Source organism: Lipophrys pholis (genome assembly GCF_963383615.2).
Source record: "Lipophrys pholis genome assembly, chromosome: 23".
Taxonomy (NCBI): domain Eukaryota; kingdom Metazoa; phylum Chordata; class Actinopteri; order Blenniiformes; family Blenniidae; genus Lipophrys; species Lipophrys pholis.
The window spans coordinates 3,779,055-3,792,256 of record NC_137645.1 but is presented as its reverse complement, the minus strand read 5'-3'; the positions used below and the strand labels follow the sequence as shown (position 1 = coordinate 3,792,256).

The following is a 13,202-nucleotide window of genomic DNA, read 5'->3' as shown; positions in this document are numbered from 1 at the left end:
CTCATTTGGAAATATATAATGGCATCTTGGGATTTTTCAATTTATATTGACATATCTCACAATTTTAAAAACGTACTTGACTTTTCAAATAATAGTTATTTTCCCCACGGAGGCAGTATCACAGTTGCAATAGGATTACTACTTGAAAACAACACATCGTAAAACTAACTTGTCTCATGCTCTCTGTACTTATTGGGCACTATTCAGTAATAATTGTGTTTTCTGTTGAATTCTGCTTGTTTTTTTTTTTGAAGGATTCAGAGTCATTTTGCTTTATTTTATGGTATATACTGACATGTTCCCTTGTTTTTGGTATTGTTTTGCTTTCTCTTAGCATTTAAAGACTGTTAGCCCATTTTCTTAATTGAAATTTTGTGAATTTGTTTCACATTTTACATAGATTGTTTTAGTTTATTGGGACATTTTGTTGAGTTCTGACTTTGATTTTATAAATTAGTTTGCATGTTAATGAGTTTATGGGAGGAAATAACTTGTTCAGGTATATAACAATTGTATTTTGTGGGTATTTCAGACCTCGGAGCTGGGAGTGACTGAGCACATTGAAGGAGATCCCTGTAAGTTCGCTTTGTGGGTGGGACGAACGCCAACCTCCGACAACAAGACTGTGCTGAAGGTTCGAGCTGTTTCTCCATGTGCTCATCTTTGGATATTTATATTTACCCCAATGACCTTTGAGCATCTGTTGAATCTGCCTCTCAGGCCTCGTCTCTGGAGCTGAAGCAGGAGTGGGTGCGCAGTATCCGACAGGTGATCCAGGAGAGGCGGGGTCACCTGCGGGGCGCACTGCGGGAGCCAATCCCCCTCCCAAAGACCCCCAACCCCACGCTGGGGCGACAACGCAGCATCACTCGCAGGTCAGTCACACTGAGGACACCTGGGACCCCTCCACCGTCCAAATATGTAAACATATACCGTCGTGACCATGGTGTCATTTCTGACTTGACCATAGGGGGCACCAGTGTGCATGCATGAGTGTAACAAAGAGAAATAAAAAGTGGAATAAATTAACGGACTTTTCAATGATGAAAACTTGAGTCCAAAAAGTTGCACAGGGTGTCCACATACTTTCATCCATGTTTCTGGACTCGAAAATTAAAACTTTCAAATTTTGTTTACTTGTTTTTCAGGGAAACAAGCGAAGACGCCGACAGTCTGGGAGACGCCAGCAGCCAACCTGACACAGTGTCTATTGCATCAAGGACGTCTCAAAACACAGCCGACAGCGACAAGGTCTCTCACACACACACACACACACACACACACACACACACACACACACACACACACACACGCACGCACGCTCATAGTTGCAGTTGTACACACACTCAGATAAGATTCAAGACACAACTCCTATTTAACTGACAACAAAATATCCCAAAACACTGTAAAACGTTAGGGGAAAAAAAAGAAAAATGGAAGAAACACACGCTAATGGTTTGTAAAAGTAACTGTAACTGCAACACACACATATCCCAAATACACAGACAATAACAGTCACACACAAGCAGAAAAACACTGACACATATACAGACAGAAGTGACACACACACACATTCAAATGCTAACACACACAAATTGTGGCACATGGACAAAAACACAGAGAAACTCCCAGAAACTGAAAAGACGTGTGCACAGACTGTGTGTGCGTGCGTCCGTCCATGTTGATGTGTGTTGGGTGTGTCTCAGTGTGTGTTTCTGGCTCTGGCTGTGCAAGAGTATTGGGGTGTGCCTTTGTGCTTGTGCATGTGTGTGCATGTGTGTGTGTGTGTGTGTGTGTGTGTGTGTGTGTGTGCGTGCGTGCGTGCGTGCGTGCGTGCGTGCGTGTGTGTGTGTGTGTGAGGGTGAGTAGTGTTCTGAGCTCAGCTGTGTAGCAGCTGGTGGGTGTGAGTCTGTTTTTCCTCTCGGGCGGTCAGTCGGCCGCTTCGCAGATCGACTCCACAAACAAGGTACGTCCAATTTATTTTACCTGTTTGCGAGAGGACGCTGCAGTCCCTGATCTCTGACCTTTGTCCTCTGGGAAACTGGGGATTGAACCATGCGTCAGCTTGGCTGCTCCTTTTTGGTGTCTGTATGCAGCAGGAAGGAGGTGATGAAACATCTGTCAAAGCGAAATCAGGTTCAATGAAACAAGCAGCTCTGTAAACAACAGGGAAAGCAGAAATTAAAGTTGAAAATCAAATAGGAATAAAAGTAAAAAGAAACATCAACAAAGCATTCAATCCACCTGTAATAATTTATGAGAAAAAATATCTGAACAATATTTCTATTTTAGAAATGTTTCAGGAAAGTTTCTAAAATATATCAAACTATTTTTTTAAAATCATAAAACAAGTTGTTCTGACATGACACCTGCTTGTACAAAAGCCCAAATATGAATGCTCAATAGAATAGAATATATATTTTAAGTAACTAAACGTTCATGAAAAAAATATTTAATGGACTAGAAAGACAAAATATCGTGGACGAAAAATCGCCAAAGGTAAATAACTGACAATGGATATTAAGTTGTAAATGAAGTTAAGAAAATGTAACAATATTTTGGTGAAAAAATATAAAATTAATACAAATAAAATTACAAAAAGGAAAAGATATGCTCCGAAAATAATTGCTTTAATATATTTAACAATAGAAAAAATATATATATTGAAATCTCCCTGAAACGTAGGAATAATAATAATAATAATAATTTTGCATAAATTGTTTAACTTGTAAATGTAAGTAAAATGTTTTCTGTAAAATACCAAATAAGAAAATAACATGAAAAAAAATTTAATATTAGATGCAAAAACATATCCGTGAAAAAATAACCTTAATTAAAAATAAAACAATTGGAAACTATTATGTTCTTTAATAAATATTCATGTTAAATATATATTTAGATACTTTTTATATACATTTTTTAAATGTCCACAGTATATCCACTGAAAAACCAACAAAACAAAATGCAGTATGACCCAAAAGTTTTATAATAATATCAGAATGTCCACAAAAACAATATTTTTTTAAGTGCTGTATTGCAACAACAACAAAAAAACTTTATATTATAATGTCAAATATTATAATAAAACACAACAAAACTCAAATAAAAAGCCGTTGGTTAAGTGTCTGTGTGTTGAAATGTCCACTGAAGGATTCACATCTGCATTTGGTTACCTCGGGAACTCCCCTCTGCTGCACGCTGTTCACTGTAACCATGACAACCTCATCTCAAGAGGTCCCGCCCTCTGGACCAATCAGAGCGAGGCGGGCGGGTCGGGATGATGTACGAGGCCTTCCGGCTTTTTGTTTGGGTCATTTATCACAGGAGCTGCAATGTGGAACAGACTCTCTATGAACATCCCATCAAAAACAAATGCATTATTATGGATTTAAAAATAAATATCCAATTTAGGTGGATTCAAATGAATTACAATAAAAAACACGACGTAACATAACACTAAAATTATTTCTAAAATATCTGTTTTCAAAAAATATTTCAAACTGTGATTAACTTAATTAAATATATTAGCAGCTGCCATAAATTGATTCGTAAATAAAAAAGATTCATTGGTTCAGAAAAGTTAAGAGAAATCTTTTGAACAAAACTGAAAATAGAAACATCAATTATGTGAACTTCAAATGAAGAAAATCAAAGTATATCAACAAAAAATGTTTATAGTTTAATCACAGACTATTGACAATTTATTTAAAGATTAAGAAAAAAGTAAATAGAATCCCACCCGTGTGTGCGTGTGTGCGTGCGTGTGTGTGTGTGCGTGCATGTGTGTGCGCGTGTGTGTGTGCGTGCATGTGTGTGTGTGCGTGCATGTGTCCTAACTAAGTGATGGTGTGATCTCCTCCTCAGCTGTCTGGCGGCTGCGAGTTAGTGGTGGTGTTGTTGGATTTCTCCTCCGGCGCGGCCGGAGAGCTAAGTGTGCGCTGCGGCCAGACGGTGGAGCTGGTGGAGCGCTCTGCCGACCGGCCCGGGTGGTGTTTGGCGAGGACTACAGATCAGACGCCACAACAGGTAAACCAATCAAACACGCCAGCTCACTGTGGATGAATCAAACACACCCATAAATTATAACCTGTGTGTGTGTGTCTCTTGCAGGAGGGTCTGCTGCCCATGAGCGCCCTCTGCCTGTCGCACTCGCACAGCGCGGCCGACATGGAGGGACTCGTCCCGGCCTCCACCACCTCCTCCAGCACCTCGTCCTCCTCCACCTGCACCACCACCTCCTCCTCATCCTGCAACTCCTCCTCCACCACCACCACGTCATCGTCCAGCTCCTCGTCCACGGCCGGGAAGGGTGAGCGCGCGTCCGCAGCAACAACACGTGACATCCTGTTGAACCAGGGGGAACCTTAAACATCCTCACCTCCACTTCCTCCTCTGTGTGTGTGTGTGCGTGTGTGTGTGTGTGTGTGTGTGTGTGTGTGTGTGTGTGTGTGTGTCACTGATCAGATAAAAAACTCAAGGAAAACATCAGTGATGTTATTTACCCGTGCAGATGTAAACAAGACAAACGCAAACGTGAACAAATCAAACGTCCCCACAAAAAACAAATTATTTAAAACAAAAGTAAGAAAAGTATCACTCAGCAGGGTGAGGAGGTAATCATAAACAAGATTAACATAAACAAGAAACAAAAAGGATGTAAACAAATCAACAGTCCCCACAAATCATAAAGACAGAGAATATTGAAGCCATCCAGCTAAACAAACTAACACACACAAATAGATGCTTGCACAGTCAACAAAACCATGTGTCTCAGTAAAGTTGTACACAAATGAGCAAACAAATGTTCGGCCTTATACCAACAAACACACTTCCTCAGTTTGCACACAGTAAACAACAATAAATGTCACCACAGAGTGAACTAATGAAACGCTGCGATAAAGTCAACCAGTATCCCCACAGCCAAACGTACGTCCATCTAAATGTAAACACATGGATTATAAGTGTCCCCATCGTAAACAAACTGAGTTTACTACGGTAATTGTAAACAACACACAGATAGCAACAAATGTAAGTCATCACATGAGCTCCAGACGGTGGCGCTACAGAGAAATATCTTAACAAACAAGTTTCACCTTGTTTGTTTCGCGTTTCAAAGACTTTGAAAGAGTGAAGCACGTCTCAGACTGATAACAAAAGCTTAATTTCAAATCAGGTCTGACGACATATTTCACTCACACACACACACACACACACACACACACACACACACACACACACACACACACACACACACACACACACACACACACACACACACACACACACACACACACAGAGAGTCCGGAGGGTTGTTGTCAGGGTTTTGGGGTTAAACATTCACCTGAAAGAGTTTCTTACAGACAGGAATCTGTATCCTGTGTGTGTGTGTGTGTGTGTGTGTGTGTGTGTGTGTGTGTGGTGTGACCACCTACTGTGTGTCAGGACAATGGGAGGCTCAGTTTAAAAATACATTGGCTGTTTTTAGTCCTGCTTTTTTTTTTTACTGTTATTATTCCTGCAGATTATTTTGTTCATCTAATTCAAGTTAAAAATAAACTCAGTCTTAGCTAATATTTCATAGTTGTTTTTTTAATTGTTTACATTTGTTAACTTGATGATCTCATTTATATTTCACAATTTTTCCCATCAAGATTTTTTCTTCATTTTCACAAATAATAACAAACCTTTGTGTCAACAATTTTTTAAGATATCTTCTGTCTTTTCTTTAAAAGTGTTTATTGGTCCATTTTGAATTTAAACATATTTTCATAGCTTTCTTTCATTGATTAAATTCCCAGTGTATAAGCCCGCCCCTCTCGGTGAAGCCCCGCCCCCTTTGAGGCCCCACCCCCAGTCCTTCTGTGAAGTGTCATTGAGCGCTGAGCAGTGAAGCTGTCTTTGAGTCTTTTTTAAATTTCTTTACTCTGAATGGACTGATGTTGCGGCATGTGGCGGTGCAGAGGTGCATGCTGGGATTGTTCGGGACTTTGGGGACGTATTTTCGGAGAGGACGAGCGAGGTGCGTTTACAGAGTGCGAGAGAGAGGGTTTGTGGGTTAATGAGTGACAGACATGAGATGAGCTGTGTGGGAACAGTTGTGTGAACATGCAGGTTTTTGAAACAAGAAGTCAGAGTGAATCGTCACATTTCAATACCATGGACAGGATTTCTGGTGAAATGATTTAAGATCTGAATTTACAAGAATTCATTCTACTTTTGTAAATTCCGCCAGTCTTGTTCGTACCAAAGCTGCTGAGCGAGTGCGACGTGGTGACGTCTCACTCTGCAGGAATTACAGAAACTCTTTGCTGCTGACAGTCCGAAGTCATTCACATTTTACTGCCTTTTCATGATTATTGTACTACTGTAATTACTGTCATCATCATATGGATGCCATCAATTTTTCAAAGGAGCATTTCAGTCATTTAGATTTTGGATTGAAATGCTGCAAATATTTATTTTTCATTCAACTTTGTCAATCTTTCTAACCAACCTAATGTAAGGCTATTTTTAGAACACACATTTATATTTTACACAATTTGACTTTACTTTTTCTTATATTAAAGGATTTCCCTTTTGAAACAAATACTTTTTTTTTTTTTTTTTTGCTTTCATTGCATCAGAAAGTTATAGTGGATACGTTTGAGTAATTCATACCTACATTTTATTTATTTTTATTCAAATCTCAGTGTTTACAAAGCCTACAATTCTTCACATTCTTTTATTCATCAATTCTTTGAAAGTAATTCAATAGTTTATAAATGTTTACTATATTTTTGCAAGTAAATTGCGGCCATATTTCTTTACATTGTTAATTACTTCAATATTTTTTCAGAATTTTTGTCAGTTATTAGTTTTATTCTGCCCAAGAATTAATAATAGTAACATTTTAGATTTTTTTTTCCACTTGTTTATTTTTGGATATTTTATTAGTATTAGGCATTTTTGAATATATATTTGAAATCAAAAGTGAAGAAAGTAGAGAGAATACCTGTCCGTTTGAAGAGATTTCACTGTTACTTTTTGGATTACTCGCAAAAAAATCCCTGAAGTTTGTAGAGAAATATTTCGATTTTCCTCCTGAGGAAAACGTTAAAAGTCCTTGTTGTTTTACAAAGCATTAAAATGTTACTTTATTCCTATAAAACCTGTTTTCTTTTCATTTCTCTGACAAGGTGGTATCTGTGTAATAACGTTGGGTCTCTGTGTGTCTGCAGACTCTGGACTTTACGGCTCCGACGGCCTCCAGACTCAGACCGGCGGTCAAAGTGAGACAATAACAAACTCTCCCAGCATGCACCACACCCAGTTGTGAAACCCACCGCTGATACCTTCTTCCTTTCTCTCTCTGGTCTCAGATGCCACCTCCCCCACGGTGTTTGGAGTGGGCGGGGGGCCGGCTGCTGTTGGCTCCCCGGGGCCGAAACGCAGCGGATCTGGAACCGGGAACACCCTGAAGGTACCGGCCGAGCGTCCGCCCCAGTTTCTGTTTGAAAACTGAAGGAGAAAAAAAAGAGATTAATCAAGTGTTCATCTGGTGTCGCAGCGCTGGTTAACTAGTCCAGTTCGAAGGCTTAGTCAGGGAAAAGCTGACGGACAGAAGAAACCTCCAATCAGAACCAGGAGGCGGGACAACCGGCCGGAGCTGACCACGCCTCTCACAGGCAATGCACAAACGGTACGGCGAAAGGTTATTAAAGTGACGTAAAGACTTGGAGGATGGAGCAGTGATGGATCATGTAGTGAGAACTGTTCTGATCCTGCAGAAGGCGAGGAAGGAGGAGGCGGGGCAGAGTGGTGGGGAGGAGGAGCCAGAGGAAGAAAGCCACACCCTTCTACCGCCGCCAATGCAAATCATCAAAGATCCAAACAACCCGGAGGTCAGTTGGTGAACCGAAGCTGGGTTATTTTTACCAACTTTGGAACAACTACAGAAGAGGTAGTGGTCTTCACTCATAACCTTGGATTTTTGGAAGGGAATTGTACTTTCTGGACGTGACCAGGGTTATTTTTCTTTTACTCGTAGCGACTTTTCACTAAACCCGAGTCTCGACTCGTGACATGGTTAAGACTTTTAAACCAATGCCTTGACTCAAAACTCAATCCAAGGACCTGAATCTGAAATCCACATCAAAGTTCCTGGTTTTGAACTTAAGCTTAAGACTTTTTTGGATTCGACTCCAGAATTTGACTCGCTGAAGAAAAACCTTGAGTTTCACTCAGTGTCGCTGCTCCACTGACGATTTGAAGGTTTTGACTCCCCTCAGGATTGAAGTTAGAAACTGAGTTCAAACCAACCTCAGATTTTAGCAGGTTTTGTCTTTGGATTTGAATGTGGACCTGCTGGTCTTCACACCCCTGGACATGAACTGGGTAATGTTGACTTGGTTAACACTGGTAACACTAACACTGGTTGGACCTAAACAAATGAACTTGACTGGTCTTGACTCTAGACTTGGACTGGATCCTGCTGGTTTTGGTCTGGGACCTGACTTGCTCGACACGATTATTGACTTGACCAGGAACCTGCTACCAGTCTCGGCTTTAGACTCTTTATCTTGAATCTGCTCAACTGGGCCTTCAGTTTGGTTTGCTGGTTTGAACAGAACACATGAGTTGGGCCGTATCAACTGCCACTCAAATCAAGATGACAGAGTCTTAGCTTTGGTTATGTTGACTCTGGTCGAGACTCACTTGACTTTGGGATTTTTGCTCTTGAATCCAGACCTGATCTGATATGATTCAGGAACGAACTTGAGACTTGGACTAAAGTCCTGACTTGCAGATTTTGACTTGTGACGACGAGTGTTTTTAATTAACTAACACTAAATCAAGATGTCTTCCTCTCCTCAGGCCCTGGACTCAGATCAGGGATCCAACGAGTCGGACACCGAACAGAGGAACAAAGCACTGAGAGGACGAATGTACGACAAACCAGGACTTGTTCCTCAACTTTTAGTGAATGTTGAAAAGAAAACTCTATAAACTCTTTGTGTTTGTGTAGGTTTGTTGTTAATGAGATGATCCAATCAGAAAAGGACTATGTGAAGGACCTGGGAGTGATTGTAGAGGTGCATCCATCAGTCAAAATACATACAATAAAAGTGACATTAACATGTAAAAATAGATTAGAAAGGAACTGATCGTTTTCTTCTGCAGGGCTTCATGTCTCGGCTGGAAGTCAGAGGGATTCCAGAGGACATGAGGGGGAAAGACAAGATTGTGTTTGGCAACATACAGCAGATCTACGACTGGCACAGAGAGTATGTGGCACAGACAAACACCTGTACACATGATAAATACCTGCTGATAAACAAACTGTGCTTGTTCTCTCATAGTTTCTTCTTGGTGGAGTTGGACCGCTGCGTTCAGAATCACGACCTTCTGGCCGACCTCTTCATCAGACACGTGAGTTGAAGAAGACTGTGACGGTCGGATGTTGTTGACTGCTTGTGAGGAATGCTGCTCTGAACGCTGTTATCGTTCTGTTTGTTGCAGGAGCGCCGGCTGCACATGTACGTCGTTTACTGTCAGAACAAGCCGAGGTCAGAGTTCATTGTCCTCGAGTATGAAACCTTCTTCGAGGTAAAAGGCTTCTTCTTCTTCTTCTTCTTCTTCTTCTGTACATCTTGTTCATTCTTTTTCAGTCGACTGCTGTCGATGAGCAACTGATTGTTTCTGGTTGTGTCTGCAGGAGATCCAGCATGAAATCAGCTGTCGGATGTCCATCAGTGATTATCTGATCAAACCAATCCAGAGAATCACCAAATACCAGCTGCTGCTCAAGGTTTGTTTGGACTTGAACACAAGATTTTCCATTACAATCGTCACACACAATCGGTCTTTGTGTGTGACGATTGTTTTGCAGAGACAGTTTTATCAGTGTGTTGGTCTCAAATCAAACTTTGCTTGACAGCTTAAATCGTGTCTCGTCAGTCCAGCTTCCTGTTTTGCTGCTCTGACTCTGGATTTTCTGGCTTTGACTGTGGTCTTGTTTTGTTGTTGGTTGTTATGTTGGTCTGAACACTTGGTGGTCTTGAGCTTCTCAATCAGAACCTCTTAGTCTCGGTTCAGGACTTGATTGGACTTTTGGCTCTGGATGTTGAGAAAAGTGGGATTGAACAAAACACTACTTGTTGTTCTGGACCCGTTCTTTAATGTGATTTTTATTTTAATCAGATCTTGGTCTCGAATCGAGACTTATTGCCATCAACTGGGACTCCTTGTGCTTGAAATTGAACGTTTTCTTCATTTGGGACTTGATTTGAATAAGGACTTAAGATTGTTTGTCATAAAACATTCTCTGTGTCCACTTGCTGCATTTCACTTTTTGGTCTTGAATAATGTCACCTGTTGTGTTTGAACCTTGACGACAAGTGTCAAATAGTTTATTTAATCCAGGGTCTGAATACCGAGGATCATCAGCTTTTGTAACGCAACTTTGTGTGCAAAAATAAAAAATTGTATTTGTTTTAACTCTGATTTGAAACACCTGATTTGTGTTTTTGCCGATCAGGATTTCCTCAAGTATACGTCCAAAGCAGGACTGGACTGTGAAGAGATTGAGGTGAGACACGTTTCTTTCTGCTTCCGGCTTCTGTTAGAAACAAAGACGTGGGGTATTTTGACAGGTTTATTGTGCAGCATGCACTCAGACAAAGAGCTGCAGCTGTTGTCAGAGCAGTGAGGAGGAGGAGGAGGATGATGAGGATGATGAGGATGATGATGATGATGATGAATGATTTACGCGGGAGGGTGAATCATCTGCCCACCGACCCTCACAAACTTTTGTAATATTTAACAACTCTGCGTGTCTCCTGTGCAGAAAGCAGTGGAGCTGATGTCACTGGTTCCCAAGCGATGCAACGACATGATGAACCTGGGACGCCTGCAGGGATACGAGGTACGCCTGCTTCGAAACGTATAAGCTAAAAACTTACTAATCGAGGATACTGGCCCCATGTGGCGAGACATGACTTTAGCCATATTGTACAGGATCTGGTAATGAGCCTTGAGGGACCCCTCAAGTTGTTTCTACAACCTACTTCCGCTAAGTAGCCCAAAAATTACTACTCTCAAATATCTATTTCTCACAATGAAATATAGCAGATTTTTCATAAATTCTGTATAATTTTGAAGATTTGTAACATTACCCAAGCTTAAGAGACAAAATTAGAAGAATTGCTTTTAACTTTTCAACCACAAATACCCATTTTAATGGGATTACATGATGTAACCGTCCATGTGGCAAAATGTTCACAAATAGCCATCAACACTGTCTGATTGTTTTAAGAGATGTGCTGCCACCTACTGGAAAACTGATTCTTTTGGCAAATTTTGCACCCAATGAAGTTCAAGGTTGACCCTGTTTTGTAATGTCGTGCATAAAGAATGTCATAAGTACAAACACAATTTAGAAAATGTTGTAAATTTAGTTGCCTGCCCCGGGTAGATAAGATTTATCTTTTTTATTTGCTGTAATAAAATGGGAGGGATCAAGAAAATAGCCCACGACTAATCACTACCACTGTTGGGTTTGCTGTTTCAAAAGAAATGCTGCCGCCTGTTATATAATAAAAAAAATATTAGTTTTACCCAAGTATGTTCTAATATTAGAGATCATTCGTAAATTTATTTAAACTGTGTAATAAAGTGGATGCAAACCAGCTGCGGTGGGATAAAGAGAGAAATTTATTCTATACTAAAAAGGGCTATGTTATTGTGTATTACTTAGAATTAGGTAAAAGACCATGAAAAGAGCCCTGAGGTACCCCACAAATTAATAAAATTCATTATTTAAGAGGTTTTTTTAAGCAATATCGGAGTTCTGCAGCCACACACTGTTCAGTGACTTACTATGAGGGGTCAAGCTGTTTTGAGCAAAGTTTAAAGTAACATGAGATTTGCATTTAAAAAGTAAAAGGAAACCCACCTGCCTGTCCAGGGGAAGCTGACCTCTCAGGGGAAGCTGCTGCAGCAGGAGACGTTTTGCGTTTGGGAGCAAGACGGAGGAGTTTTATCTCGAAGCAAAGAGCGGAGGGTTTTCCTCTTTGAGCAGATCGTCATCTTCAGCGAACTTCTCCGGAAAGGCTCCAACAACCCTGGATACCAGTTCAAGAACAGCATTAAGGTGGGAGTGCTGACTGCTGCGCGGTGCGGTTCTGGAGACGCCTCCAAACGGCGGTAATGACATTGTGTTTGTCTGCATTCAGGTGAGCTACCTGGCGATGCAGGACAGCGTGGACGGAGACCCCTGTAAGTTTGTGTTGTGGTCTCGAGGGTCGGCCGAGCGATTCACGCTGCAGGCGTCATCCGCAAGCATCAAGATGACTTGGGTGGAGACCATCGCCGCCCTGCTGGATGCCCAGAACAACTTTTTGTCAGGTTGGCTCAACTCCCTCCTCAAAAACAATCTTCAATCTCTTGGAAACCTTAAAAAATGTCCTTAAAATGATGAATCTTCTTAAATCCTGCTCCAATTGTAGTGAAATAATAATACAACCTTCCTGGATTTAAGTCAGTTCTTCACAGAACAATTGGATTTTTCAGAGCGTTCATTGAATTATTGTATTTCAACTATGATTTTTCACTGTCAAGATTAAATATATTGTTCTCTTAATCATCACCAGATCTTCAGAGATAACCTCTTAAATCACCCGGAAATCACCTTCAAATGCGGCTATTTCATCTTCCTTGAATCAAACTAAAACGTTACATTTCTCCTCAATAATTCTGAATTTACCCTTGAATCTCTGATGTCAGTCTGCTTAAAAACCTCCTTCAAATCAGCCTGACACAGTTTTACAAGATACATTTTTAATACCTTAAATCTCTCCTTAATCAGCCTGCAGACTAATGCCAAATGCCAATAAAAAATCCCGGAGTCCGTCCGTCTATACGTGTTTGAAATCTGCAAATGTCCAGAGTAGTTTTGACTCACCTTCAGATAATATTCAAAGAGTCTTCCACCAACCTCTCCATGAAGGATCTTCAGCTGGATTCAGCCTCTGTGTTTGGGTCCCACAGCTCTTCAGTCGCCCATCGAGTACCAGAGGAAAGAGGGTGGAATCTCGGTGACCAGGCCGCTGTCATCAGGGCGACCGCCGTCGGCCCCGCCCACTCCTAACGGCCACGCCACTCAGCCTCCTGCGGACAATGAGCAGGACGACCAGGTTTGGACTCCGTCGTGCCTCCATCTTCCT

The 13,202-nt window shown here is 41.0% G+C and overlaps 1 protein-coding gene across 1 annotated transcript in view; it reads left to right on the top strand.

Annotated features, from left to right (window-relative positions):
- The window catches only part of LOC308127893 (kalirin-like), a 34,625-nt gene that overhangs the window by 16,797 nt on the left and 4,626 nt on the right, over positions 1–13,202 (top strand). The window contains exons 37-56 of the mRNA XM_080493293.1: positions 533–634; positions 721–875; positions 1,149–1,251; positions 3,865–4,026; positions 4,111–4,309; positions 7,218–7,268; positions 7,359–7,459; positions 7,547–7,678; positions 7,767–7,880; positions 8,854–8,924; positions 9,005–9,071; positions 9,160–9,263; positions 9,339–9,408; positions 9,499–9,585; positions 9,695–9,787; positions 10,517–10,567; positions 10,826–10,903; positions 11,945–12,130; positions 12,213–12,384; positions 13,027–13,172. Coding sequence (XP_080349419.1) covers positions 533–634; positions 721–875; positions 1,149–1,251; positions 3,865–4,026; positions 4,111–4,309; positions 7,218–7,268; positions 7,359–7,459; positions 7,547–7,678; positions 7,767–7,880; positions 8,854–8,924; positions 9,005–9,071; positions 9,160–9,263; positions 9,339–9,408; positions 9,499–9,585; positions 9,695–9,787; positions 10,517–10,567; positions 10,826–10,903; positions 11,945–12,130; positions 12,213–12,384; positions 13,027–13,172 — 2,244 coding nt within the window. The remainder of the gene's footprint in view (positions 1–532; positions 635–720; positions 876–1,148; positions 1,252–3,864; positions 4,027–4,110; positions 4,310–7,217; positions 7,269–7,358; positions 7,460–7,546; positions 7,679–7,766; positions 7,881–8,853; positions 8,925–9,004; positions 9,072–9,159; positions 9,264–9,338; positions 9,409–9,498; positions 9,586–9,694; positions 9,788–10,516; positions 10,568–10,825; positions 10,904–11,944; positions 12,131–12,212; positions 12,385–13,026; positions 13,173–13,202) is intronic.